At 45.9% G+C, this 27,537-nt stretch overlaps 1 protein-coding gene across 6 annotated transcripts in view; it reads left to right on the plus strand.

Moving 5' to 3' along the window:
• LOC112433205 (calcium/calmodulin-dependent protein kinase type II delta 1 chain) overlaps positions 1-27,537 on the plus strand; it is a 78,111-nt gene that overhangs the window by 23,528 nt on the left and 27,046 nt on the right. For all 6 annotated transcript variants that reach the window (XM_076881388.1, XM_076881389.1, XM_076881390.1 and 3 more), the window contains exons 3-6: positions 11,866-11,925; positions 13,386-13,440; positions 17,692-17,757; positions 25,874-25,946. In XM_076881388.1, the coding sequence (XP_076737503.1) occupies positions 11,866-11,925; positions 13,386-13,440; positions 17,692-17,757; positions 25,874-25,946 (254 nt within the window). The remainder of the gene's footprint in view (positions 1-11,865; positions 11,926-13,385; positions 13,441-17,691; positions 17,758-25,873; positions 25,947-27,537) is intronic.

Genomic DNA, 27,537 nt, shown 5'->3' on the forward strand with positions numbered 1-27,537 from the left:
AATGAAGAGAACATCTATATGTGCAAGTCTACCCACTGCAGCCACGTCTGATTGGTTGTCCAGCGTGTCTCAGTGTAGAGTCTGCAAAGGACCCTGGCTCTTACTAGGGCTGGGAGATATATCGAGTTTTTTAAAAATATCGAGATATTTTCATATGAGATATAAGATGTGACCATATCCTTTATATCGATATAGTCTATGTTACGTTATAATTATAGTTGTGGAGCCACAGGTTTGCCTCTCTTTCGTCCACTTTTGTCTCTACGCAACGTTACTCCGCCTCTCCTTCACTGAACACAACTCCCCCTCCTCCCCCATCGCTTCACCTGCAGGCAGCGACCAGATGGACACGGCAAATCTCCGTTAGCGAGTTGTGGGGCTTGACGGCGTCAACGCGCTAACGAGCTAACCACGCTAACGCCATGCAGCCCACAGGGGCTGCACGGCCTAAAATCCTTTCATTTTCTCAAACGTTGACAGCGCGCCTTATGTATGTTCTGGTTGTGCTTGATGGCCGCGAACCGATCTTAGGTGGAACACGGCGCTCAGCAATCTGTCAAAAATGTTTTACAACTTTGCTAAGCTACGGAGCTGCACCGCTTGATGGGTTGTCGGAGCATTACGGCTGAGCCTCGCGGAGTGATACGTACTGTGCTTCGACGTAATATTACCGTACTGTGTATAAGGACCATAAATGGCAGCTGTTCAGAGACGTGGTTATGAAGCGGGAACAGAGCAGCTGTGAAATCTTTGTTATTGTGCTCAGCGTCTGTTAGTTTACATTCTGACTGCACAGTTGTGAGCTCTTTGTTATGCACAAAAACAACATTGTTTTCTTTTATTTATGGAGCATTATTTTTAATAAATGCTGATAATTTATTTTTGAGTAATTTCTTCATGTACATCTGTGCTGTATGTTAATAAAAGTGCCTGTGTGACATCTGGGACACAGTGTGACTAGAACTCTCTTTTTGTTCTTAACTTATGGCTTTAAAAAAATATCGAGATATGAATCTTGGGTCATATCGCCGAGTCCTGGCTCTTACTAGTGAAATGTTTCTGCCGCTAAATTGTTCCTGCTGAGATTCAAACTTTTTCCTGAACCGTACGATGTATTTTCATGTATTTTCATTCTTTCCATTGGTATCCATGGTGTCATCATTATTATTAGAGATGATAGTGATGTGAAAAATACATGCGAGTCATTAAACCATCATGTCCAACCAGCCTGTGAAGTCACAACAACAAACCTGACCTGCTTCAGTTGGATCGCTCCAACATAGTTATTCACACGACAAAGAGCCTCGGTTCAAATATGGAGGAGATGCAAATCCGTGGGTTGCATCACGACGGGCATCCAAATCTAATACGTGGGATTTGATTTTATAGACTTTGTGTGAAGGAACCAAACTATTCATGTCGTTAATGGTTGTTGTAGCCAACCGATGACAGGAAGAGAGGATGTCGGGCATTTTTTAAACGTATCGTATAAATAAAGAGATAACTGCAGGATTAGCTCAGAGCTGACTGGCGCCTGGTAAAAGTCTAAATGCACTTTGAGACTTAACATGAATGGCTTCAGCAGAAAGATATTAGTCTCTAAATGTAGAGCTCAACAGAGAAACCAGAGTAATAACAGCTGCTCGTTTAGGTCAAAATGTCCAACCCAGTTATGCCTGTAGCCATGGAAACATCGTGGTACCGTAACAGAGGACTGGACGAGCTACATGTTTACATGTACACAGTCTACACGGTTACATTTGGCCTCATGTGATTGTCACAGCTCATCAAAGGCACAAATGCACAGCTAGTCTTCATTATACATCAAACTTTATTTGCAGCAGTTCATTCTGGACACAAAGTTAAACAGCTTGTTTTTCCTGTACTGGCTTTTAAACAACTCGTGTAACGAACGTGTGAAAGGATACAGAGCTTTGCTTTATAGTAGCATCTATTTTTAGCCGTCTCCTCCTCTGCTGCTCATGCAAATGTGTCCAGATTATGCCCGGCTCATTCAAATAGGAGCCTGTCTATTGCAGCAGCAGCATTAGGTGGTGGTCAGGGAGACGCGTACTTCTGTTCCACTGCAGAAATAAATGTTTGTATTAATCAAAACATGTTTTTAAAAGATGAATGAGATTTCAAAGGAGGGATGTGGACGTGTCAGAGACATGTTTGTGTGGTTGGATCCCAATATCACAGTCACATGCAGGACTGTGGCAGCAGCATATTACTGGACACAGTTTCAGATGAATCGAAGGCAAACGTGTGAACTGAGCACAGAAAGATGGAAAAAATGAAATTGAACGGGAACATTCGACTTTAAAAATGACCATCAAGTGTATTTAGTGTGCTTCTGGCCTCCTGTCACATAATGCTTGAACAGTGACAGACTTCAGTAGTTTTCACTGCACGACTCACAGGTTTGATGCATAAGAAATCAACGTGGACACATCCTCTACTGTCTGCTCCCAGCCTCTAACAGCAGCTGTACCAGTAGTGCGGTTGTTGCATTATTGCTGTGTTTTCGTAGAAACGCTTTCATTGATTCTCAAAAACTCAAACACAACATTTCTTCTCAGTGTCCTGTTGCTTGGAAAGAAGAGAAGTTATTGAACGGTGACTAAGTACCATGTTGTAAGGTACTGGTTGGCCACAAGCCACCATCAGACTCTGTGTTCAGCTCAGAGCAATCAGCTGTCAGTGTGTTCGTGTTAGCACCACCAGGACTCGCCATGGCAACAGGCAGATAAGTGCAGGGCCTCCTTTTTAATGTTAAAGTTTTAATTCAGTCTGGAGGAATATCTGCGTCTGTCACTGCTGACTGTGATACTGAAAGAAGCGTCGTTTTTTAGCATGAGATCTCTGATGCTCGGCAGTGTAAGCGTTTCTCCTGGGATCTGACATCGGTCTTCACTGATTGGGTGGTTGCTCTTTCACTCAGTTACTGTTAACAGGAAGACTGGCCAATAAAAAATGTCACCTTCAAAGTCTGTGATAAAGATAAGGTTTGTATCAGGCAAACGTGCTATGAGAGATTGCAGAGATGTTGAACATTTTGGTGTCACTTTGGGAGGATGAGCGTGTTTAAAAGTAACTCTGATCAAGTCGGGACAAAGCAAACCCCTATAAATGGATCTGAAACAGACCGAACTGGACCGTGACTGGAGCGCAGCTAGATCCAGTCTGAATCCGTGACCCTTATCTGGCGTGGTGGTTTGTCCTGCTTGCCTCCGTAGCCTGGTTACGCTGTGTTTTTGGCCCAAGTGCTGAAAGGTTTTCTTGCATTTTGTGCGTAGCAGTGTGTGTATAGCATGTGTTAGAAAAGCTCAGTTTTTGTGACTAAGTTGTCGTTTGACACGGACAGACTGCATTTGCTCTCTGCTTGTGCAGTAGACATGGTGCACAGACTTGCTGTCGTTGTACACAACAGGTCGTGACAGGAACGTTTGTAATGTGACAGCAACCTCCACGAAAAGCTGGGTGGAACAGCTGCCAGCTAGTCGCTGAGCAGCACATTCCTGCACGCTCTGGGAGCCGTGCAAGCCCGTACCTGCTTGGGCACATGTGCAGTAGCTCTAATTGCTCCAGAAAATGCAAACAACTGGGTGTGATGCCAAACCCTTAGAAACTCTTGCAAAACAGAAGGAAAGAAAAGCTGTATGCACACCACACTGTCTCTGCAAATATGAACCTGCAGAGAGATGAAAGCTTGTCACCCTGCGATGAGTGCTTACATCAGCCAGGGTAGAAGACCAGCAGAAGGCTCGAACTAACCGAACCCTGGCCTTTGAAGGTTCGACCCATCATTTTCACGTCTGCATGTGTAACATTGTAAATGCACACGATTCTATTTCGTACTTAATCCTAGTGTAGACAAAAACAAATCAACGCTCCAAGGAATCTCCTGCCTTCTCTGCTGTACGCCGGTCTCTGCAGCCATCCAACACATGCATAACTCGGCACACAGCGTAATGTCAGGCAAGCTGGAACAGATCTGTCAAAACGACAAAGTGTATACCAGCGGGGGCATTGAGGGTGGTCGCAGAGCCGTCGCGGGGGGGCCAGCAAAGGAAGTGTGGGAACCACTGCTGTACACCAACATGAGCACACACTTCACTACTGTACTTGAAGCCTTCATGGCAGTAAGCAGGGCAGCATTCCCCAGAGGGGGACGATCCAAACCCTCAGTATGTGACCCTGCGACCAGAGTACCTTTGATAAGCAGGAGCCTGAAACAGAAGGATTCCTGCCGAGCGTCAAACCTGCGCTGGATCCTCAGCTGTAATTATGCAACAGAGCTGCTTTGTGACCTCCGCAGTGAGAAGCCCCTGAATGGTGTCTAAAGACATATTACCTGCATCATCTGCTGGCTTTGAGAGCGATTGTGCAGCTGCTGTGATGAAGCAGCCAAACTGCTGAATAACAAGACTAACAGGCCTCAGGACTGCAGTGGAAGCGGCACCAGGTGGGACTTTAGAGCTTTTGTCGACTGTAGTTTAGGACTGAAGGTAATTTGGGACCTTGTGACAATTATCTCTTCACTTTTACAGACACAAGTGCTGCTTTCTCTGCTGGGGACGTGTTAGCTGTGGAAACAGGTTTGAAATATCCATACAGAGCATTTAGTTCGTCCAGCCTGTACAGCACACTGAAGGCTGTCTATCAGTCCTGCATCGAGTCAGCGGATCTAAGGCAGACTCTATTATTACTGTCAGTTTATCCTCTTTTCATTGTTTTGGTGTGGCGTCACACACAGGATCAGTTTCCCTGGATAGATCTGTTAGTTGGTAGACCATGCTCAGGCACACTTCCCTCTGTCCTGGTCTTTGCTGCTGTAGCTCCCCGACAGGTGGGAAATGTAAAAATATCATTTTTATTGAAAGGTGATTGGAAAGAAATTGAATTCTCAGCTGAAACTGTGTCGAAGCTTCTGACTCTTCCCCCTCGTTAGTGAGACTGAACAGTCACTGTGAATGGCCGAGTGCAGACGAGTGCATTCTGCTGATGGAAACTGACCCTGGATCAGAACAGTGATGTGGTGTATATTGTGTTGGATGTTTCTGTCGTACTTGAAACTCTGAGCCTTTGGTCGCACGGTTCTTATTCGTCTCTGATTCCTGACTGATGTTGTTTATCAGTCATTCATGGTCACATGGTCAGAGCTGACTGATGACCAGGTTCACCTGTTTGCAGTCAGACAGACGCAGTGATTGTTCATTCTTCTTCTGTGGTGGATGACCAGCAGCAGTGATGTTTCATCAGAAGATGGGGTCACCGTTATCCGTCCCACGCGTTGTCTGAGGCCTCTGGTGGTGGTTTCCTCTTCTCTTCCCTGAGGCCGAGCTTCCTTTGACCCTCTGGCAGCACTCACCACCTGCTTTGGGCTTTTTGTTGTTGCTGTGCGACCGTAGACAGGATGCTGTTCGTAGTCTACACTTTTTAAAGAAAATTAGACTCGCAGGACGACGCGTAAATGTTTACCTCAGAAATATGTGCTCTCCAGTGGACCTGCGACCTTCTTCCACCCTCTCACACTCACCCGACAGTGACTCACTCAAATGTGCGTCACTGTTGGCACAGTAAACAGTTTTTATGAGTCAGCGTGGCGGCTCGTAGAAAGCTGCACAGCGACTCTGTTACAAGCTTCCATTAAGTTAACACGCCCGAGGTGTCCGAGGCTCAGTTGTTCCTGAAAACAGACGCCAGCGCTTTCCTTACCTGGTGCCAGGGGCGCTTCTAGGATCAGAGCTTTGGGGTGCCGAGCACCCAGAGAGCTGCCCAGCCAGGCAAGGTAACCTTTACTCGTCACGATGAGACGTCTTCCCCGTCTTCCCCGTCTCTGTCAGTCCCTGCATCCCTACATGTCTCCAGGTGTCCCGAGTTCCCTCTGACTGTGTCCTCGGTGCATTTAAACCTGTTCCTCTCTGTCCTCGTCTCCGCTATCAGGCATCATTATTTTACCATCTCTGTGCAAGTCTGCAAATTTCTTTATTAAATCATGAGATTCCTAAATTCATCAAGTCTCTCTGTGCCTGGGTCACAGAACATGACATCACTGTTTTCTACATTTGAACAATTTAATCCCACATGTGTGAAAGAAAAACACTTTTTTAAAGTCTGTAACAAAACCATCAAATCTGATCAAGGTTATTTAAACGCTGCTAAAGAAGAATGGACTGGAATAAAAATGCATATCCTGACCTTCATTACTAGTTTATTAATAATGAATGATGCTCACAGTGGGGAAGGAGTAAACTGAGTGCAGTTTATGGACAGATTCACTTTTAATGTGTGTGTTTAATATAATACAGACACATAAAAATGATCCTGATGGCTGCAAATCAAAGGTCCCCCTGATTTAAGTGTAGATGTGTGGAGTTCACAGCAGCACGTGTGGGGTGATACTGACACACTGGGGACAGACTGCAGCTGTGGTTGGATGGAAACCTGCAGGTCAGAGGTCACTGTACATGGTCTCGGATTACCTTTCTAAGAACTACAGCTGATTACATCAACTAGCAAAAATCTGCTTTTCCTCAAAATATTTTCACAATAAAAGAAAACAGTAAAGTTTCCCTGAAGTGCTGTAAGTTACAGGATCTCCTGTCAGATAACTGGAGAAGCCCTCTGTGCCAGGAGGGGCTGGATGGCCTCGACCCTCCATGCAGTAATGTGCTGGGTCACTGGGGACCAGTATGGTGACCGGTACTGGCAATGCTGTGTTAGGAACGTCTGAAAGGTTGCATTGTACGTTGAGAAAAGTCATTTTTGCAACCCATAAATATACATATAAGACTTCTAAGAGCTGACTGTGGGAAACATCAGCCTAAATCTGGCTCTTTAAGGGAAATCCAAACGCTTCATCCCCTCAGCTCGAGCAGGCTCTGTGCAGCACACGGTCTCACTTAGCTAGCTGCATTGTGACAGGTCATGTATTAAACTGCTTCCAATCACACCTGCACACGAGAGCCTGGCAGCGTCTGCAGCTCCACCACGACATGAAGCCACGGTCATCATGAGCGCTGCTAAAGGATCTGCCACTGGAGCAGACTGAGACAGCCGCACGATCGGCTCACTGACGGCGACTGTTTGTATCGCTCACGTTCTCATGGCGAGCCTGTGCGGGCTCCTCGCCGTGCACGCAGGAAATGTGCTGGAAATGCTTTGTGAAGAATGCTTTCCTTAGAGGAAGCCTTGTCTTTGTCCCCAAGCCTTCTTTCATTTGCAGCTCCCTCCCCCAGGCTGCTGGGCTCCTCGGGGGTTACTCTCTGTGATACCAGCATGGGGCCTGTTGCTGTTTTGTTCTTTGCTAAATGCATGGGGCAAAGATAAATAATCACGTCTTTTGACGAGATTTAATGAACCACAGGTGTTTCTCTGTGGAGGAAAGGTCAGAGGTCATGGACTGCAACCCGCTCTCTCACTGCAGCGATGCTGCTGTGGCCGGATCGTCTGTTTGGGGACCAGATGTGCTTCACAGAGCTGTGGAGGCGGCTCCTTCCATCCAGTGGACACGTTGAAAATAGCTGTCGGCCTCATTCTGGCGCCTGATGACGCTGTTCAGAGGCTCATCGGGGGTTTGTAAATGGGCCAGTGTCACAGCGCGGCCTCACAACTTTGTTCGTTTCATGAAAAGTGTCACTGTTACAGGACTCCAGGGCTTTATTCTTACAGCTCGTGTGGTCTCTTATAACACAGGTACAGAGACAGACAGAGCTGAGGACTGACGTACAGGACGTCCATCTTCATGCTTTGTCACATGTGATTTTGAATGGATGAGTTTGTCTTTGATGGTGGAAGCAGCCGGCAGCTCTTAGAGGAAGCGTGCACCGATGAGGCTTTGGGGTCGGCGTTGCCTCCATGAGCAGCTCCAGCATATCGCTGAGGTTGATGGTGCAACCAGGAGAAAAATGTAAACATGAAGACGCACAAACCTGTTTGTGTCGCCGTGTTTGATTACAGACCCGCAAATACAACTGTTATTTACTCAACACGCGGTGCACTGTTAGCACTGGACATGCCAAGGCATCCTTTTACACTCGTGTGTGTTACGGAGCTGAACTGAGCAGAGTCAGTCTGCTCGTCCAAGCAAACGTGGACGGTGGATGAGGACAAGACAACAACCGTCCCTGTTCTGAGTTTGTTGCTGCTGAGGCTGCTGTGACATCAGTGTCTGCTTCACACTGTGCGTTGTGTTTGTGTGTTTTTAGCTTCACATTTCTTACACGTGGTTCAGCTCGTCGTCACATTTTGATCTCAGACGAACCTGATTGGATCCAAAATGTTCAAATGCTGATTTCATGTATCCAGAGGAGGAGCTGTCCAACCCTGTGTCAACAACATCCTCGCCCCTAAACTGACACCCGGCTGGAGACGGTCACGTCTTAATTCAGTCAGTGTTTCTGAGGATGATGGGCACAAGTCTGATATCTCTGTGATTTTACAGGAAACCTGTCAAATCTCTAAAACCCTGAGAAATGAGGAAGCTGAAGATGCTGTCACAGCACCGTAAGACCTCACATTGTGCTAAATTAATGTTGAACCATTGCACGTTAAACACTTTCAGTCGACTTGGATGTTTTTCTTACTCCAACCTCTCCACGTTGGCTTTGGCGTGACTCAGTGAGGTTGTCCGTCTCTTGGTCATGTGACGGCCTGACCACGGCCGTGTGGCAGCTGGACTCGGTGGCATTGATGGATCGGTGCTAATATTAAAGAGCTGTTTCATATTGGTCCACATAAAAAGAACAGGACTGAGCCTCCAGTGTTCGGAGGTGCTGATGCTCAGCGCAGCACTCATGCTGCTAATCCTGTTACGTCACAGATTAGCGGCGTGCAGCCACACGGAGAGAGTGGGTGATGTCGGGACAAGAACATCCCCCAGTGAGCACCGGTCCCTGCAAAAGCACGGCCCATTGGTCCGATTAGGAGCTGAGGAGACGAGGTGTGATTGGAACATACAACAGCTGCTACACAACATCTGCACTAGTCTGTGGTCTCTCTAGATTAGGATCAGTGTGCAGTATAGACGACAGCATGTGGTTGCATGTGCAGTTTGCTGCTGGGATGTAGCAGTTACCTCCTCCAGCTGCTCTTTCTTCATTTTTCCATCACAAATACAGCACGATGTGTGTGCAGTGTTTACTCACAGTGACCTCCAAAGGTCACAGTGAGAGACTAAACATGCTGTATGCGAGTCAAAGCTTATGGCCTAATGGGGCCTTTCCACAGTTTAATGGTTTCATCAGAGTAACAATGGCTCATCAGCACAAAGTAAAGATGGTGTCAGACCTGCCAGCGCCCTGCAGACATGTTGCAGCTGAGCCTGATTCCCACTGCCAGTCCAACTTCTTTTTCCATATTTGCACGTGAGGATGATGAGAAGCAAACCAGGTGAGGAGCAGAGAAGGAGATGCATATTCAACAGGATGTGTCATGTCACATGGTTTCATGCTGAGTACAGAGTTTAATCTCAATCAGAATACTTTATTAATCCCAAAGGAAATTACAGCAGGCAGCACGCTGATGCTGCATGTGCACTTACAAAGGAAGCCTCTGACCAACTTTACACAAACATCGACCTGCCTTCTGCATGGAGGGCGTTGGCTGATGATGGCGCTTTGCTCAGGCCTTCATCACACTTAGGACTTAAACTGCTACTGTACCAACTAGGGCTGGGCCATATTATACCGTTCACGGTAATACCGGTATAATGTTAGGCAACGATAGGAAAATGAAATATCGCGATAGAATATGAGTAAAACGCGCATGCGCAGTGTCTTTGTTTTCATACGCACATGGCCGATTGTTGAGTGAAACAGATGAACCAGAATTAGTTTGTACAAATGGTGCAACTTCCGTGATGTGGAACTGGTTTGGTGTTTGTCCGTCAGATACATGACAAAGCACATTTTTTTGCAGAACATGCAAGCGGCCGTCGTTATTGTCGGACTAAGATGCTCTTAAATCTGGGAGTAATCTGGGTCCTAAACTCCGTATGTTCAGGTCAAACAACACTGCAGCATCACTTAGAGTTAAAAACTGTCTAAATTCTTTCATCTTTAATAAAACGATCAGCATTGCTGCTTTACCAGGTGTAACTATAAAGTTTAACTTCCAGGCATCCATGAAAACAAAAGTTATTACATTTAACGGAGTTAGAAGTTAGCAGGAAGCTAGCGGAAGTTAGCTCGCTAGTTTCGCTAGTTACCTAAGCATGATATAGCATGTTCTGACTGAGAGATTTCTGAAAAAATTCAAACGTACAGCTCTGCTATCACTTCCAACATAAATGAAGACAGGAAACTAAACAGCAGTGACGTTTGTAGGGTTACTGAAGTTGGGCTAGCTGGTATATAATGATGTGCTACGTGATCGCTAGCGACACAGCTATGTTAGCATAACATAAACAGTGAAGCTGGAGGACGAACACTAACACTTTTCCACTTATAAAAGTTAACGTGAAGGTTCCTCATGGTTAGAGACAAATGCAATCGCATGGCAGGATGCTGTAAACAGACCAAACTTCAGTCAGGAGAACAACTGAGATAATCCATCCACAATACGAGGTTAATCATTAATATACTGCAACAACATGGGAATAGAGCAGCTGCCAGAGAATTCAACATTAATGAATCAATGGTACAGAAGTGGAGGAAGCAAGAAGAATGAGTTTAATAAAGTTTGATTTATCTGACTGCTTTGTTTCGCTTAATGTGCCTTATAATCCCGTGCACCTTATGGTCCGAAAAATGCGTACTGCACACTGCAGTTTAATGTTGCAAAGCACCTCTTTTTAACTTCAGTGGATATTATACATGGTTATGCTCAGGATATGTCAGCCCATTTCTACTGGAAATGCCTTTTGGTTAAACTTTCAGCAAGGAATTTGCATTTGCACAGTTACATTTTTATAAAGCTTTAATGTACATAAAAACCAGCTTCTTGTTTAAGTGAAAATAAATGGAAGGTTGTCTTTTTGCGCTAGTAATGTTGTGGAGTTGTATTTTGTCTCGCATCAATTATATCGTCAGTTATATCGTTATCGCAAATTTTCAAATATATATCGTGATAAATATTTTTGGCCACATCGCCCTGCTCTAGTACCAACAACATCTGGACCATTAGAAATGCAATAGGGATGCGTAACATCCTGCATGTGGTGCATGTTTCTGTGTGTTATCACACTGATCAGCCTGTGAACCATAAGTGCTTCTAAATTATGACCCGAACTCTAAAACTGCACGTTCTTACAGAAAGCACGGACACGTTAATGTTTCTTTCTGGATTTTCTGCCACAGTCAGAACTGTTGTCTGAAGGTAAGACACGAATGCAATCAGGTAACGTGCTTACACGAAGCTTGTCTTATACAAAAGGCTTCTGGTGTCTAACAGGAAGCAGCTTTGTTGATGCTCCTTCCTGTTGCGCTGTCAGACTGACCCAGTGAAAACATTGAGTCGTGTGGCAGCCTGTGACAGGCTGGTGATCTTTTGGGATGGACCACGGCAACGAGAAGCTTCTGTGCCTAATATTATGGCTGTGATTGACAGCCTTCAAGAAGACGACTGGAATGAAGAACAGGGTAAAAGTGTGAGCGTGGTGGTAAGTTGTCTGGTCCTGAGAACATCTGTAATAACCTTCTTTTCCAGCTGTTTCTGTCAGATGATGCACGTCCGCCTCGTTTAGCGCTGTGAAAGGCGAAGAATAGACTCGCCGCACACGCTCTGCACCAACGGCTGCGTCACGCTTGTGTTTGACGTGCCAGAGCTCACATTTCCTCGTTTCCCAGGAGGGAGGTGCTGTTTGTGTAAACGCCGGTCTGAAAAAGGCTCACACAAATATGGTCTCTCTTTGTTTTTCAGATCACCAGAAGTTGGAGCGCGAGGCCAGGATCTGCCGCCTGCTGAAGCACTCCAACATCGGTAACTAGAGCTCCTGCTTCACTGAGGACATTACAGTTTTATTTATTTCTGTCGACAGTGAACATGAAAGGTCAGCCTTTAAAGGCTGCCCGTGACGTCACATAGCGGCTCTGCCAGGATATTCGCCCGTGCAGCAGCTCTCCTCAATAACTTCATTACTTCAGTCAAATCAGAAGAGCTGAGTCTTAATCTTAGGGTTAGGGCTGCCACAGCTCTCCTGGCTTCTTTGCTCTGTTGAGTCCTCAGAACGAGTGCAAGAGCACACCCCCACTGCCTCATTCCCCAAACTACCCACTGCAGACTCACCCGTCCCTTATTGCAGCACAAGCACAAGGATACTTTCCCTCTGAGCCACAAAGACCTGCAATTATCACCTCAGCAATGACTTTGTGGAAACTGTCATTTGTTTTTCAGTCCTTCTAGTGAAAAAAGAAAGGGACGGGGGAAGTGACAAATGAGGGGATGATGGGGGTTATTTGGTTTGCTGGTCTATTGTGAGCTTGTCTGAATCGGACTAAGCAACACGTGAAATTGGAGGGTTTAGTGTGAAAGTGATGGGGTTTGTGTCCCTGCTCACAGCACGAAACCAAGGCTGACTTCATTCTGCTTTAACGTGGTTTAGTGTCGCACAGACGTGCTGGCTGAACTTACAGGTTACAGAAGAATGCTGCTGTATCTATGTAATGTGCTCTGTTGTGTCAATAACATGAGCTCAGCTCTTAGTCATTTATACGATGTCTAAATCGTGTCTGGACACTAAATATATGTAAACACAGATGAACGGGAATAAAAAGACTAATTTATCTATGAGCAGTTATTTTAGAGATCGTGCTGTTAGATTTACAATGTGTCCATATTTGTTTGATCTTTAGCAAACAAAAGGCAGCTGATTAAGATCAAGTTTGAACAGGTAACCGTACACTTGGCACGCCTCTTACCAGTATCGTCCCAGCAGCATCCAGCTCCACTGCAAGCTCATTGCAGTGACGGATCTCTGATGTCGGCCATGAGAGGAGCTGATGGAAATGCCAAAGATCCCCACAGCGAGAGCGTTCCCTTTGGTCTCTTCATCCACTCGTATGTTGGACTGTCTGAGCTTTCGTGAGCGCTGCTGTTAGAGGAGTCTTTGATAAAGTCCATTATTGGTCACAGCAAACGTGTCTTACATGTGGAGCATGAAACCAGCATGTGACCTGTTGTTTGCCGAGTTCAAGCCCAACATCAATCATTAGACGTGAAGAGTTCTCGATGTGTTTTCAGAGTAATGAATAAATCGTCTGCAGTTACTTGTAAAGTCTGTTTCCACAGGTCCACAGGTAAAATGAACTGTGTTTAAATTGCTGCTGCAGATCTCTGCACACGTGCAGATCTGAAGTAGAAAAACGCCGTCCTCATCAGCTGCTGGTCACGTGGTGCCGGGGCAACAATGAAAACGTAATTTTCCCCTCCTTCTCCCACAGTGCGGCTGCACGACAGCATATCAGAGGAAGGATTCCACTATCTGGTCTTTGACTTGTAAGTGCTGCCTTTGATTGTTACATGTTCCACTAATGCACCACGAAACACGTGTGACTGCGCAGACCACACCCACATCTCACACAAGACGGGTAACCTCGCCGCTGTCCCATGCACCGCCGCCGAGGCATCTGGGGAGCATAAATGCAGCGTGTTGCTTTACTCTAGGGCTGGGCGATATGACCCACAATTCATATCTCGATATCTTTTAGCTGGATGGCGATATACGATATATATCTCGATATTTTTTAAAGCCATAAAGTAAGAACGAACAGAGAGTTCTTAGTCACACTGTGTCCCAGATGTCACACGGGCACTTTTATTAACATACAGCACAGATGTACATGAAGAAATTACTCAAAAATAAATTATCAGCATTTATTAAATAATAATGCTCCATAAATAAAAGAAAACAATGTTGTTTTTGTGCATAACAAAGAGCTCACAACTGTGCAGTCAAAATGTAAACTAACAGACGCTGAGCACAATAACAAAGATTTCACAGCTGCTCTGTTCCCAACTTCTACTGCGTGACTGAGCCTGGAGTTTGAAATCCACTTCAGGTGCCATTTATGGTCCTTATACACAGTACGGTAATATTACGTCGAAGCACAGTACGTATCACTCCGCGAGGCTCAGCCGTAATGCTCCGACAACCCATCAAGCGGTGCAGCTCCGTAGCTTACCAAAGTTGTAAAACATTTTTGACAGATTGCTGAGCGCCGTGTTCCACCTAAGATCGGTTCGCGGCCATCAAGCACAACCAGAATTCATACATAAGGCGCGCTGTCAACGTTTGAGAAAATGAAAGGATTTTAGGCCGTGCACCACCTCTGGGCTGCATGGCGTTAGCGTGGTTAGCTCGTTAGCGTGGTTAGCTCGTTAGCGTGGTTAGCTCGTTAACACGTTGACGCCGTCCAGCCCCACGCACGGGGCGATCCACACAGTAACTCGTTAACGGAGATTTGCCGTGTCCATCTTGTCGCTGCCTGCAGGTGAAGCGATGGGGGAGAAGGGGGAGTTGTGTTCAGTGAAGGAGAGGCGGAGTAACATTGCGTAGAGACAAAATTGGACGAAAGAGAGGCAAACCTGCGGCTCCACAACTATAATTATAACGTAACATAGACTATATCGATATAAAGGATATGGTCACATCTTATATCTCGTATGAAAATATATCGATATTTTTAAAAAACTCGATATATCGCCCAGCCCTACTTTACTCCATCTGCTCAGGCACATCCTATACTCCTGCATCCATATAAACATATAAACACGCTGAGATTACTGCTGGCTCACACAGATGGCAGGTATCTGTTCCAGAGTGTTAGGGAAAATATTCTAAAACACTTCTTCAGTAAAGACTCAGAGAAGAGAAACACACAGAGTTCTTGCTAGCAAGGGCAGCTCCCTACTGAGAGACTCCGGTGAGGAACTGCCCTGGTCTTTATTTATACTCCATTGAACGTGTGTGTGTGTGTGTGCGTGTGTGTGCGTGTGTGTGTGTGTGTGTGTGTGTGCGTGTGTGTGCGTGTGTGTGTGTGTGTGTGTGCGTGCGTGTGTGTGTGTGTGCGTGTGTGTGCGCGTGCGTGTGTGTGCGCGTGCGTGTGTGCGTGCGTGTGTGTGTGCGTGTGTGTGTGTGTGCGTGTGTGCGTGTGCGTGCGTGTGTGCGTGCGTGTGCGTGCGTGTGTGTGCGTGTGTGTGTGTGTGTGCGTGTGTGTGTGTGTGTGTGTGTGTGTGCGTGTGTGTGTGTGTGTGCGTGTGTGTGTGTGTGTGTGTGCGTGCGTGTGTGTGCGTGTGTGTGTGTGTGTGTGTGTGCGTGTGTGTGTGTGTGTGCGTGTGTGTGTGTGATCAAAGGGTCATAAAAGGCACATCCTTGGTCAGGAAGAGGGTAGACCTCCCTCACCCTAGATAACATTGGTGAGGAAGTCAAGCAGTTAAAGCACTTAGACTAAAACAGACGTAACTACGTTAATCCTACCATAAAACAATAAGAGAAGGTACGACCTCTCTCGTGCTCCCAGGATGTGGGGGTGCATTCTAGTGTGGAATACACACCAAGCCTTTGCAGCCTGTTAAAGATCACACACAATTAATTATATGCCTCTAAGTATACATGCTTGAATATTTCCTAATACAAATAACTACATGGAGTATTCTACCATATGCAAACTTATATCACTAAAAGATTATACTGACTACTAAATACAATTTTCCATTAACACAGAGCCATCTGCTGAATGTCTTTTTTACCATGTAAGAATCCCAGTTTCCCTGAGTATCCGGCCTGAGTCGCATGGGTTAAAGCTGCTTTTCTTTCTTATGCTGACAGCTCATATTCAGTGTGTGATATATGAGCGATACGGGTGCTATTGCTTCATATATCTCTTTAAAAACGTATCATTTATAAAGATGCTACGTTGCTCCTTCACTGGGAGGAGAGGTTGTACCAATCCAGTATGAGTCTACAAAATACTTATTGTAGAGCAGCTCTGGTGTGAAAATCCTGTGAGGTTCTGGAGTCATCGTGTTCACGTAGTTGGCTGTCACTCCAGAAGGAGGCAACGTGGGTCTTCAGATTGATGCCACAGACAAACTTGTTGAGGGTCAAGGTTTCTGAAAGAGCGTGAGAGCCCTGCAGAGCTGCCACCTTCATCCATAGGTGCTGCCAGCATTTTGCACCAGAGTCACGCTAACGACCGCACCTCCAGTTTTAACAGACATCGCAGAGATCTGTGGGTGTAGCTTTTAAAGCCAGATGCTTTCTGGCTGTATATATGATTTCAGCTGCTCAGTAATGCTGTTGGGCTGTTGTCTTGGTGAAGTAAGCTTCCCAGGAAATAAGCCGTCTGGCAGCAGGCTGTTCTCCGTTTCACAGTTTGGACTCAGTAAGGCACCAAGAGGTCAAATGAAGCAATCGATGTGCAGAAAGTCCGTTTTAATTCTGCAACAATCTTGAATTCTCCCAACCAATCACAGCAGATGGCCCCGCCCCTCCCTGAGGTCTCTTCCTGTTAGAAGGGAGTTTCTCCTTCCCACTGTCACCAAAGTTGTGCGTCCACATTGAAACGGCCGTAAACGCTGACGGCCTGCCTCATTTCTGTCTGCTGCTTGTTTACTCTCCGGCTCTTTGAAGCGTGGCGGCAGAATGACGAGGAAAAGCAGCGAGTTTTTCAAATGGACTCACAATGAGGAGGAGTTGCTGCTGCGAGTAACACAAAAGTACAAAAGCGAGTGAGAGTTAAAGATGTGAAGCACAGCTCTCTGCAGCTTTAACAGAACAATGCTGTGTAACGCCCTCTGCTATCTTTGGTTAATTGGTCACATGACTGCACCACATGACTGACGTGCGTCATCTTTTTCGAAAAGGCTCCGGGTTCGATGTCCACGCTGTGACGCAAAGATGACGTTTTCTAATGTTTCCGCTTTGGAGAAAACGCTGAGTTTTCCTTGACCGGAAACGGCGTCTCAGTGTGGACGGACGCCAAACGGAGAGAAAAAACCTTCGTAGGAGTCAGGATCCTTCCTCCAACGCTGCTCAGTGACTGCCTCCTCCCTGCTGGGTGTCATCAGCTGTTGTTTGCAGTCATATCTGGCAGCCAGAAAGGAAATGGCTTTCTAAACTCGACGAGCAATAATAAGATCAGAGGTGTGTCTCCTTCCTGGCCACGAGCATCTCCTCTTTTCCCTTCATTGAATCATTGCCAGTATGGATGCCGGGAGACTCTCGCAGTGGGTTAAACCACAAACCCTGGATGAGAGAGGGCATGGCTGCAGCACCATCAAGTTGTTAAAGGGCATTTAGCTGATTTACTTGGCTTAACATCGTCTTTGAACATCTCCAGACTCAGCTGCAACCTGATTCAGTTGTTAGTGCCACTTGATTTGATCTGTGTTACTTGGAAAATCTATCTGACTTGAGTCATGGAAATGTTTTCAGCTGGAAGGAATTCCCCTCCAGCTGAAACGGTAATATTGTTGCCTGGCTGCATCTGCTGGGATCAGGGTTTTCCTCCTCGTGTTCCCAGCTGGGCCCAGTCCCTACAGAGGGATGGAGTTTCTGCTCTAACGTGTGAGACACATGTAGCTGTAGCCACTTTAAAGAGCTGACGTCTCTGTGACCAGCAGTAACTTCAACAAACCAGTCTGAATGGGACCAGTGCTGTACGTGTGCTGGAGCCACACATTCCCCCTGCAAATGAAGTGAAACCAGCTTGTTTCTGCTTTTTGTTTCGCTGTGTTCGTTCCCAGAGTCACTGGTGGCGAGCTGTTCGAGGACATCGTTGCCAGGGAGTACTACAGTGAAGCTGATGCCAGGTCAGTGTGAGCTCTTTCCTTTCTGCGTTACTGTAGACGTGTCATGTGACTCGCTCTCCCTCGGCAGCAAAGGCGTATTCATGCAGCCACAGTGAACTAGAGCAGACACACAATGACAGCTGATCACAGTGGATGTTTGCAAAGCTCATCATGCCTCACGTATGCATCTATGCCTTTTGTGCCCCAAACCCTCTGTACCTTTTCTCTCTGTCCCTTTATGAGGAGGCTCCTTCCTCAGCTTCTGTTCTGCTTATTAAAAATCACCCATAAAGCAAATAATCCAGAGTAGGGATGGGTATCGTTTAGGTTAGGTTAGCAGTGCTTAAACAATGGAAAAAACACAAACTTTGTCCAAAACCTCTCATGTTTAACTGTTTTTTGTAAAAAGATAACAATGTTAGCCTTTTCTGCAGCTATGGGGCATATATGGTATCACTCTTGTCAGGAAGCAGTGCTTAAACAATGGAAAAAACACAAACTTTGTCCAAAAACCTCTCATGTTTAACTGTTTTTTGTAAAAAGATAACAATGTTAGCCTTTTCTGCAGCTATGGGGCATATATGGTATCACTCTTGGCTGGAAGCAGTGCTTAAACAATGAAAAAACACAAACTTTGTCCAAAACCTCTCATGTTTAACTGTTTTTTTGTAAAAAGATAACAGTGTTAGCCTTTTCTGCAGCTATGGGGCATATATGGTATCACTCTTGGCTGGAAGCAGTGCTTAAACAATGGAAAAAACACAAACTTTGTCCAAAAACCTCTCATGTTCAGCTGTTTTCCACTTTTTCTTTGGTCATTTTAGCCTTTTTGTCCAGGGTGAAGGGAGTATCTGCCATCAAACAAGAAGACAGCCGCATGTAGCTATGATGATGTTTGCTAGTTCACCTTACATGCATTAATGTAATAACGTGGTTAGCCTACTCAACGTAAATTACACACAAACAAGATTAAGCTACTCACGCAGAGAAGAACTGCTGCTGCTGCATCATCATCCTCATCATTTCTGCTACACTGGCAGGGCTAGGGGCCAGGACTCTCCTCTTCGGGTTTTTGGGGGATGTTGCTAACTCCGGGTCCGACAGTATCAGCTTAAAGCACTTGTTGCAGGCTGCTGAGTTTGCATCTTTTGCCATCATGGCACCGGACACCGGCACCCATCCCTGATCCAGAGTGACTTTTGTGTAACATGTTAAAGGTTTCCATTGCAGGTTTTATTCCTTCCTGCAGGAGTTATGGACAGTTTCACCTAATTGATGCTGTTTGTGGTGGAGTTTGTGTTTTATATGAAGCAAACTTTGTATTTTCTCTTAACAACTTGAAGGAACAGTTCAGCAGTTCATACGCGTGACTTTATTGAGTGGGTGATGTATTTAGCACACAGATTGGGAGCAGAGGGAAACCCCAGAGTCAAAGAGTACAGCTGCCACCTCAGGCTGAGTGCACGATGGCTGTATGTGATTTTCAGCTTCAGCACTTGTCTGTGGAAGCTTGATGCTTTGGCAGGACTTTACGGTCTGTGCTTGATGTTCTTCAGCCGAGCTCTACGAACGCTTTGGTTAAGCCTCAAACGCTGGTGCAGGTACCTGTGCAGAAATAATTACTGAGGATGCCAAACGTGCAGCAAAAGGTGAGGAACAATGCTGCACGCAGAGAGTGTTAATCGTTTATTCTCAGCAGGCAACAAGACGCAGTGAACAAAATCACATCAGTTTGGTGGCGCCTTCGCCTTCTTCTACGTCCACTTCCACACAGTTTTTGAAGGAAGTCAGCTGGCAAACATCTGGGAGAACTACGCACAGATGTTCTGTGGATGTGGGCGTCCTCAGGTCTCTGATCGCAGACACACTCGATGATGTTGAGATCAGGGGGGCGTCACTTCAGTGCTGCTTGTTCCTCTTTACAGTAACGAGTTCCTGATGAGTTCGGCTGTGTTTGGGCTCCTTAAACAGTCATTCATATTTCTGAAAGCTCTCTTTCTTTACAGCATTTTCCTCATCTGCCTAAGATGTTTGCACAGTGCTGTCCACAGTTTGTCAGACCTGCACAAACGCAGGCTGGTTGTCTAACGGGGCCGAGATAGAGATGGCTCCATGAGCTTGGACAGCAGCAGAAACCTTCGTCAAACACTGTCCCTGGTTCCTGCACCGTAGCTGCTGACAGCTCTGAGTGGCTCTCTCACTGACTTCATACAGCTGGACGCACACGTTTGAATTTATTTAGGATTTTCTCCAATCCTCACAAAGCCAAGAGTCTACATGAAGGCTTAGTTATGTATATACGCCCACAGGAAGTGCTGCAGGAGGCTCTACAGTGACATGCTAATGTGTTGTAGTCATCATGATTGACTACAGCTGGTAGCTTGTCTTTGGATTTGTTTGACAAACTTCAGTGGAGCCTCGCCGTCACCCTCAGAGGAGAGGAAGTTAGGAAGTCCAGGATCAACCTGGGAACCATTAAGACTGTGGTGAAGCGAGTTTTCCACCACCGTGGTTGGAGAGGTTGCCGACCACACAGTGTCCGTATGGATAAATCTTCAAAATGAAGTTTGACGGTGGGACAGGACAAAGAGCTGTTTGGCCCCGATGACAAGAGGCTTATGTTGAGGAGTAAAGCTGAGGTTCCTAAACCTGAGAGCACCGTGCGGACTGTAGGAGCTGTTCTGCTGACAGCGGTGCAGGTAAGAAACACAGCTGGGTTCTCCAGCAGGACAGGACAACATGCTGCTCCGAGCTCCGCCTCCGCTTCAGGGCCCGGACCACGAGCCAACATGTTCAGATCGGTGACGGTGGTCAAATATACCGACAGAATCATCCCCGAATCCTGTTGATGGCTAAAAGCATCATTTTAAGCTGTGTGACTGTAGAGAAATGCCAAATAAATCCAAGCTCGTGCACCGTTGCTTTCAAAGTCCTGCAGGAGAAGAAAACGTGCACTCACATTAGAAATGCAAAGCCCCGTAAAGATGCCCAGGACGAGTGGATGGAAACAGCTGAGCTGTTTACCGTCACCGAGCTTGTGCAGCCATCATGTCCATGCTGCAGTGTATTCATCGCTCATGGTCACCGCTGCGCCTGTGTAGTCTTTGCTCGTGTTTCTAGTCGTGTCTTTGAATGCATCCCTCGTCTCTCCGTTAAACTTCCTGTAGGTTAGTTTAGCGTCCTCGTGTCTCTCGTGCGTCTCACCTGTGTGCTTCTCCTCCTCTGTTATCTGTTCCTGTGTTTATAGTGCGGCCGTAGGATCCAGAATATTTAAAGTTTACCTTTTTAGGTCCTGACAGTGAGCAAAGTTTGTTACCAAGCAGCTGTATTCCTGACACTTTAGCTGTTTCCTGCTTCCGTCTATAGCAAAGACAGACCTGCCTCTGCAGCAGCTCGCACTGCAGAAAGTCTTCACGCCATCGAACACTGAACTGTTCCTTTTCGATGTTCACCTGTCACTGCAGTGCTGCTCCAGGTGTCTGACACTGACCCGTCCTCCCTCTCCTCTCTGCTTCTGGCCTGGTCTGCCTCCACAGTCACTGCATACAGCAGAGTGTAGAAAGTGTAAATCATTGTCACACAAATGGCTTAGTGCACAGAGACCTGAAGGTTAGTAAGGGCCAACCGTTAAGAGACTCGGCCGTGCTGCATCCACTGCCTGATCAGTGCCACGCCCCCTCCACCAGTCACCCTCGCACATCGCCACAGCGGGGCGTTGTGGGCAGGCTGGCTGGAGACGAGGCGGCGGGATGTGTCGTGCAGGCGGGGGCAGGCAGACGCCATCACAGCCTGCCTCTACTGTACGCCACCAAGTGCATGTAGCATCTTTGCTAAGTGGTGCGCTGACACAGCCGCTGTCAGGCTTCGTCAGAGAGAGGAGAAAGATGGTGTGGTTTCATTATGATCATTGTTATGATTCTAAAGGTGGAGCATCATTAGGTTCAATTCAAATTCATTCAGTGTGTTTACACATAAATATAGCAGAGAAAGTTTGAAGCAACGAATTTGCTTTTTAACACTTTTGAATCTATAAAAATGTGTTTAAGAGATGAAAGCAGGAGCAGACCTGAAGCATCCTCACAAACAGGATGTGCTGCACGAGTAACACTTTCAGCACGACACAGTCAGAATACTCTTAGTTATGCAAGCCTGCATCCAGATGTGGCACGCTTGTGTTACATTTCCACAACTGTCTGTCTCTAAGCACCTCCTAGCGTTTGCACACTCCTTCATTGTGTTGGGAGCAACTAAGGGCTGCAGTGTGTTTCTGAAGGATCGATCCACTGTGCAGGCACACACGGACCCGGGCCCTATTTCAGGAAGCCGGTTTAGAAAACTCAGTGTGAAAAACGATACTCACGGTTGAGTAACCCCGAACTGTCCAACTCGGAATATTCGGTTTCAGAAAGGCTGATAACAATTAGTTCAGTCAACGCGGAGTTGCTTTAACCCCAAGTTAAGCGCGCGCACGAGGATACATAAAGCCCTGATTAGTGGAGCACAGATTAAGCGAGTCACCATGGAGACGGAGGGAAAGAAGGCGCGGTCAATGTATTTTACAGCGCTTGAGGCCGAAATTCTGATGGCAGCATATGCCGATAACATGCAAATTCTGCAGAAAAAAAGTAACACAGCCTCAGCTGCAAAAGAAAGGGAGCATGCATGGCAAAACATAGCCGACAGAGTCAATGCGTGAGTGTTAATATAAACATTGATCTAGGGATTTCCACCCATTCAACACGTTATTTTATTATATGTTATTTTATTTGTTATTTTATACATTTTATTTTGTGATGTGATGTGAGCGCAGGTGCAACCCAACAGGCCCCAAACGTTCCTGGCAGCAAGTAAAAATGAAATATAAAAATATAGTCCAAACAGGTAAGGTGTAATTGTATTATGAGCCATAGTGCTTGGTCTGTTTGTCCCATGTAAATCAATTGCAGTTAGAGGCTACATTAATTTCCCCTCTGTAAGCACTTATTGAAATTATCTGAGCACATTACAAGTACATATTTGCTTACTCTGTATGCTCAAATGTGACCCGTTATAGCCAACAGAAAAAAAGCGGAGGCTAGAGCTGGGCGATAGAACGATAACGATATGTATCGCGATATAACTTTTACTCGATAGAGAAATTAAGCTATCGTGATAGACCTCGCCGCTCTTGTCCTCTTTAAAAAAAAAAAAAAAAAAAAAAAAAAAAAAGGTCAGCCAATCCAAATTAAGTAGCGCAGAGCCGAACCAATCACAGCCGCAGCATCACGTCGCGTGACTTGTTACGTACAGCACAAGTGCCAAGCCACACGTGTGTTTGTTTGGGAAGCAGCCAGCGCATAATGAAGGAAATGAGTGTGCCGACTAGAAAAATCAACCGAGCGTGACCGAAGAGAAAACAGATGATGGTTCCAACGCCGGAGAGATTGTCGAACGGAAGAGCCATAGATGTTCCGTAGTGTGAAGGTATTTCGGCTATTTCAAGTCTGACAAAAACAGAGTAGCGTGCACTGTAAATGTGCCGAAAGCAAGTCTGGAAATACAATAAACTGGTGCATGCGTCACACTGTGCGCCACGTTATTGTTTCGGTGCAATGAATTTCTACAATACTGTTAATTCTACTCTCTGCAGTGTTTAAATGCTTACATATACACACAGTTACTGTCCCTCCACACATACGACTCGGTTCTGCTTCTATGCCCCAGCTTTGTTTACTTTTTCCCACCGAGGCTTCTAGACTTCTGATTGGCCAACATTTCTGCACGGTTAGGAATCTAGCTCCACCTGCTGCTTTGGCATGTTCATAGCAGCGTTTTCCTTCATTTCTGCCTTTATGTGTGGACGGGATTATTTTTTAAAACGAAAACGGAAAATCTCAGTTTTCAAAAATACCCGTGTACGTGTGGACGTAGCCTCAGTCTCTGACTGGAAGCGCTAATTCGTCATTCGGCTTTTGTCAGACTAAAGTAACTGTTAAAACTGTTTGAAAAGCTCAGCTATACAACAAGGAGAGATTGAGAATTTCCTTTTAGTTCTCAGTTTATTTGATATTGACAAAAGTTAGTCAGTTTTGTCTGTTCTTCTGTAAAACAAACTAAGATTTATTTTTAGAATTAATATTTTGTTTCTAAGTGGAATTGACAATTTAGTCTGTTTCGTTTGTTCTATTTTGAAACTTAAACGCTTTAGCGGCTGCCTTTTGTGTAGTTTGCAATATTTGCCTTTATTTATCTGAAAAAGTCTCATGTTCCTTAAGTACATCTACCCTGTTGAACTTATTATGGGAAATAAATATTTAAATAAAAACAAGCTGCTGATTATTTCACATTTTACTTGTGAGCAACGGCACATTTAAATCTTACAAATATAGTTATTTGGCTTATATCGTGATAGATATCGTTATCGCCTGAAATGAAAAAAACATATCGTGATATGAAAAAATCTCATATCGCCCAGGTCTAGCGGAGGCCCGAAAAACAGGTGGGGGTCCTCCACCACCACCACCACTCACAGAGGCTGAGCAGTTGGCTTCCACATTTGTGATAATGTTGGCAGCATCACATATGATCTTCACAGTGCAGAGAACACAAATTAGCATCCATTACTATAATGAAATGATTTGTTAGTTTGAAATGCTACAGGGAACTATGTACCTGTACATTAATGCTGTGGAAAGACTTCCTGTTCACATAGTCTCCTTCATTTACTGAAGGAGCAATGATTGGAATGTGAGTGCCATCTGTACAGCCAATCACGCCTGGGAACCGTGAATATAAATGTAAGATTTAAGTAGTAGTTCAAATATCACCACATCATGAATTAAGTTTTGTTCATCCTGATACCTGCAATTTTGTGGAATCCCTCTTTGATAAATCTTGTGGGTCTATGACCGGGGAACACCACAAACGAGTACAGGAGACGTTTCAGTGCAACTGTAACAACCTGACTGCCAGACAGACGGTAGCCTTGGAAACGTGCTCAGCGTCACCAATATTATACAGAAAGCTCCCGTTTGCAAAAAACCGAAGTGCAATACAAATAATATGCAATGAACTGAGAGCATGTCCGCGATGTGTCACATGAGCAATATTAGGCCTGAGGATGTTATCCAAATAAATTATAGATTGTGCTGAGAAACGGTAATGTTCACACAGGAAATCATCAGGAAATGATAAAATGTCCAAACGCGCTCTAATCACTCTCCCGGCGGAGAGCTCTGCGGAGAATTTGGGCTTCAACATCTACTGGCTCTTCGAGGAAGGAGCACGCCATGTCTGACACTTCCTACAGTCAGGTTTCCGACAAAGAGGCGGAGACAGTCAGGGTTAGTAGAAGTAAACCTGCTAGGGGGCAGGTTAGCTTCACGGAGTGTGTCGTCATAGTAACTCACTCAGAATTAATCTAAACCCGCTTTGTGAAACTGAAAAACCAGAGTTTTCGTTAACTCAGGGTATACTTACTCAGAGTTTGCACTAAACCGGCTTCCTGAAACAGGGCCCTGAGCTGGTCACCTGATGTCAAACGCACACGGGTCAACCAGCTCTTCTTCAGCGTTGGTGCGTCTGGACCGTGTAGCTTCAGCCCGAGCGTGTCATTAGACGCTACATGTCTGTAATGCTGCATCCATGTTCCATGTTTAGGAGGAACCATGTAACCTACACAAACATGTAGTGAACCTGCAGCACTATATTTGGTTTGTCAGTCACAGGTTGCTTCAAACTTTAACTGCTTCATTCACATGTTGTCTTCAGTAAAGTTTGTAACATTATCCTGTAAAGGGACACACTGTGTCAGCTCCTGTAATAAACCACACTATTCTGTAGCTCCGCCTCTCTGCCCCGCCTCCAGATCTAACCTCTGCTCTGAGGCTCGGGCAGAGAGCTGTGTGTGAGGATGATGATGAAGTTCCAGGATGTGTTTTAACTGTGGCAGCACAGAAAAAGCCCCGTTGAGTGAACGGCCCGTTTTCAGCCAAATTACCTCAAGTTGCTGCTAATTTTAGCTTCTGGGCGGCGAGTTGCCACATTACTGAGCTCCGCCCACTAACACGCCAGCTCCCCGAGGCTCAAAGCAAGCTCACAGCTACAAATATGAGTGTTAGCTCGTCACTAACCCATGCCCCCTGGTGTTTGCATGCAGTCACTGCATTCAGCAGATCCTAGAGGCTGTGCTGCACTGCCACCAGATGGGTGTGGTCCACCGCGACCTCAAGGTGAGTCGATACAAACGGTCTCTCTCTGTCCTTTTGTCCTGATGCTTTCCAGTTATGCTCTTTCCTTTTCCCTGTCAGTATTCTGAAGTTCTCATCAAAACACTTGGTCTTCACCAGCAAAAGTTGGAACATTTCTCTAAAATACAAGGAACCAACAATGGCTGCGCGCCTGTTTCTTTAAAGAGCAGCGTCTGCTTAGTGTCAAAAGTGTTGTTGGGTAATGATTGTTGTGCTAAGTTCAACTGTTGAGGAAATTCAGTGTGAGGCTATAATTTGAATGGTCCTTCCAGGAACGACGCCCTCACGGAGCCATCAGCTCTGCATCTGTAACCAGGTCAAATGCTTTACGTGGAGCCGCTGAGCACATTGTGGTGTCTCATCGTGGGTAATTGCACTAATGCCTCCGCAGCGGTCTCTCTAATGCTGCTCTCCTCCTGTGGTTCGCTCCCGAAGCTCTAATTTGTCAATCAAATGAAGCGGGCGTGTCTGAGGTTTGCTTACCTGCAGCAGTAAGCTGACGTTTTGCATCTGTCGGCTGCCCTCGCCCCGCACTCTGATTGGCTGTTGCCAGGCAGCTGCCACAGTTGACTGCAGAAACACAAAGAAAAGCAAATGCAGCCGAAACAAACGAGCGAGCGGGAGCTGTAGAAACAGCCACGTTTTTGTGTGTGTGCACTCGTGTGATTCGATTCCTGCACATGATGGTCTGTGCAAACACACACATGCTGTGGAGGTCGATGTGTAGGAAAGAGTCCTGGGTTACACATGCCTGCACAGTGACGATGTTTTCTGTTCACATAAATCCAGCGCAGTCATCTTACACTGTGGAGGCTTTCTGTCAGTGTAAAGATTTAACATCCTGAGATGCTTGAATGTAAGAAAAAGGAGTGTGATGATGAAGCAGCGCTGCTGTGGTCAGTGAGAGGCTTAAACTGTGAGAAATAACAGGAAAAGTTCTTTGTGCAGACAGAGTCTGTCCTGTTTGTGTTTCACTGTAAACCCACAGTTAAAACCAAATGTGCACATTTATAAAGCAGGAACTATTACTGCTTTCCTTTGGTGCTGTGTGGTTGGTCACAGGGAGTCATTGCCAGTAGAAGCTGAAGTCTCACATTTCTGCCCGTCTCCACGAGGACCAGCTGGACGTTCTTTGGTGGGTTGGCTCTGGGGCGCTGGCCTTATGTTGACACCCCGCTCTAAGACTTGATCTCTGTTGTTTCCGATTATCAGCCTTTGTAATATCCACATTATCCTCCCACATATTCTTCAGAGACACAAGAATAGAAGCCACTCGAACAGCTCCGACAGAGTGTTGGTGATCAGCCAATGTCAGCGCAGCCAATGAGGAAGCGCGGTGTTCAGAGTCACAGGCGGAGAGGATTTTGATGGCTTTCTGGATCTAATCTCGTTTATTTGTCACCTTTCTGAAAGTTTTGTTCTGCGTCTCCCAGAAAATCTCAGTAATTTGTTGCATTTGTGATAAAGCTGTAAAAGATCGCAGCTTTATTTCTAAAGCACTGCAACATAAAGTGCTGCACAGAGTCCAGACTGAGCAGGCTCTGATCCATCAGCTCATTGGATCTGCTCTTTG

Source organism: Maylandia zebra, unplaced genomic scaffold (assembly GCF_041146795.1).
Source record: "Maylandia zebra isolate NMK-2024a unplaced genomic scaffold, Mzebra_GT3a scaffold11, whole genome shotgun sequence".
In the NCBI taxonomy this organism is placed as follows: Eukaryota; Metazoa; Chordata; class Actinopteri; order Cichliformes; family Cichlidae; genus Maylandia; species Maylandia zebra.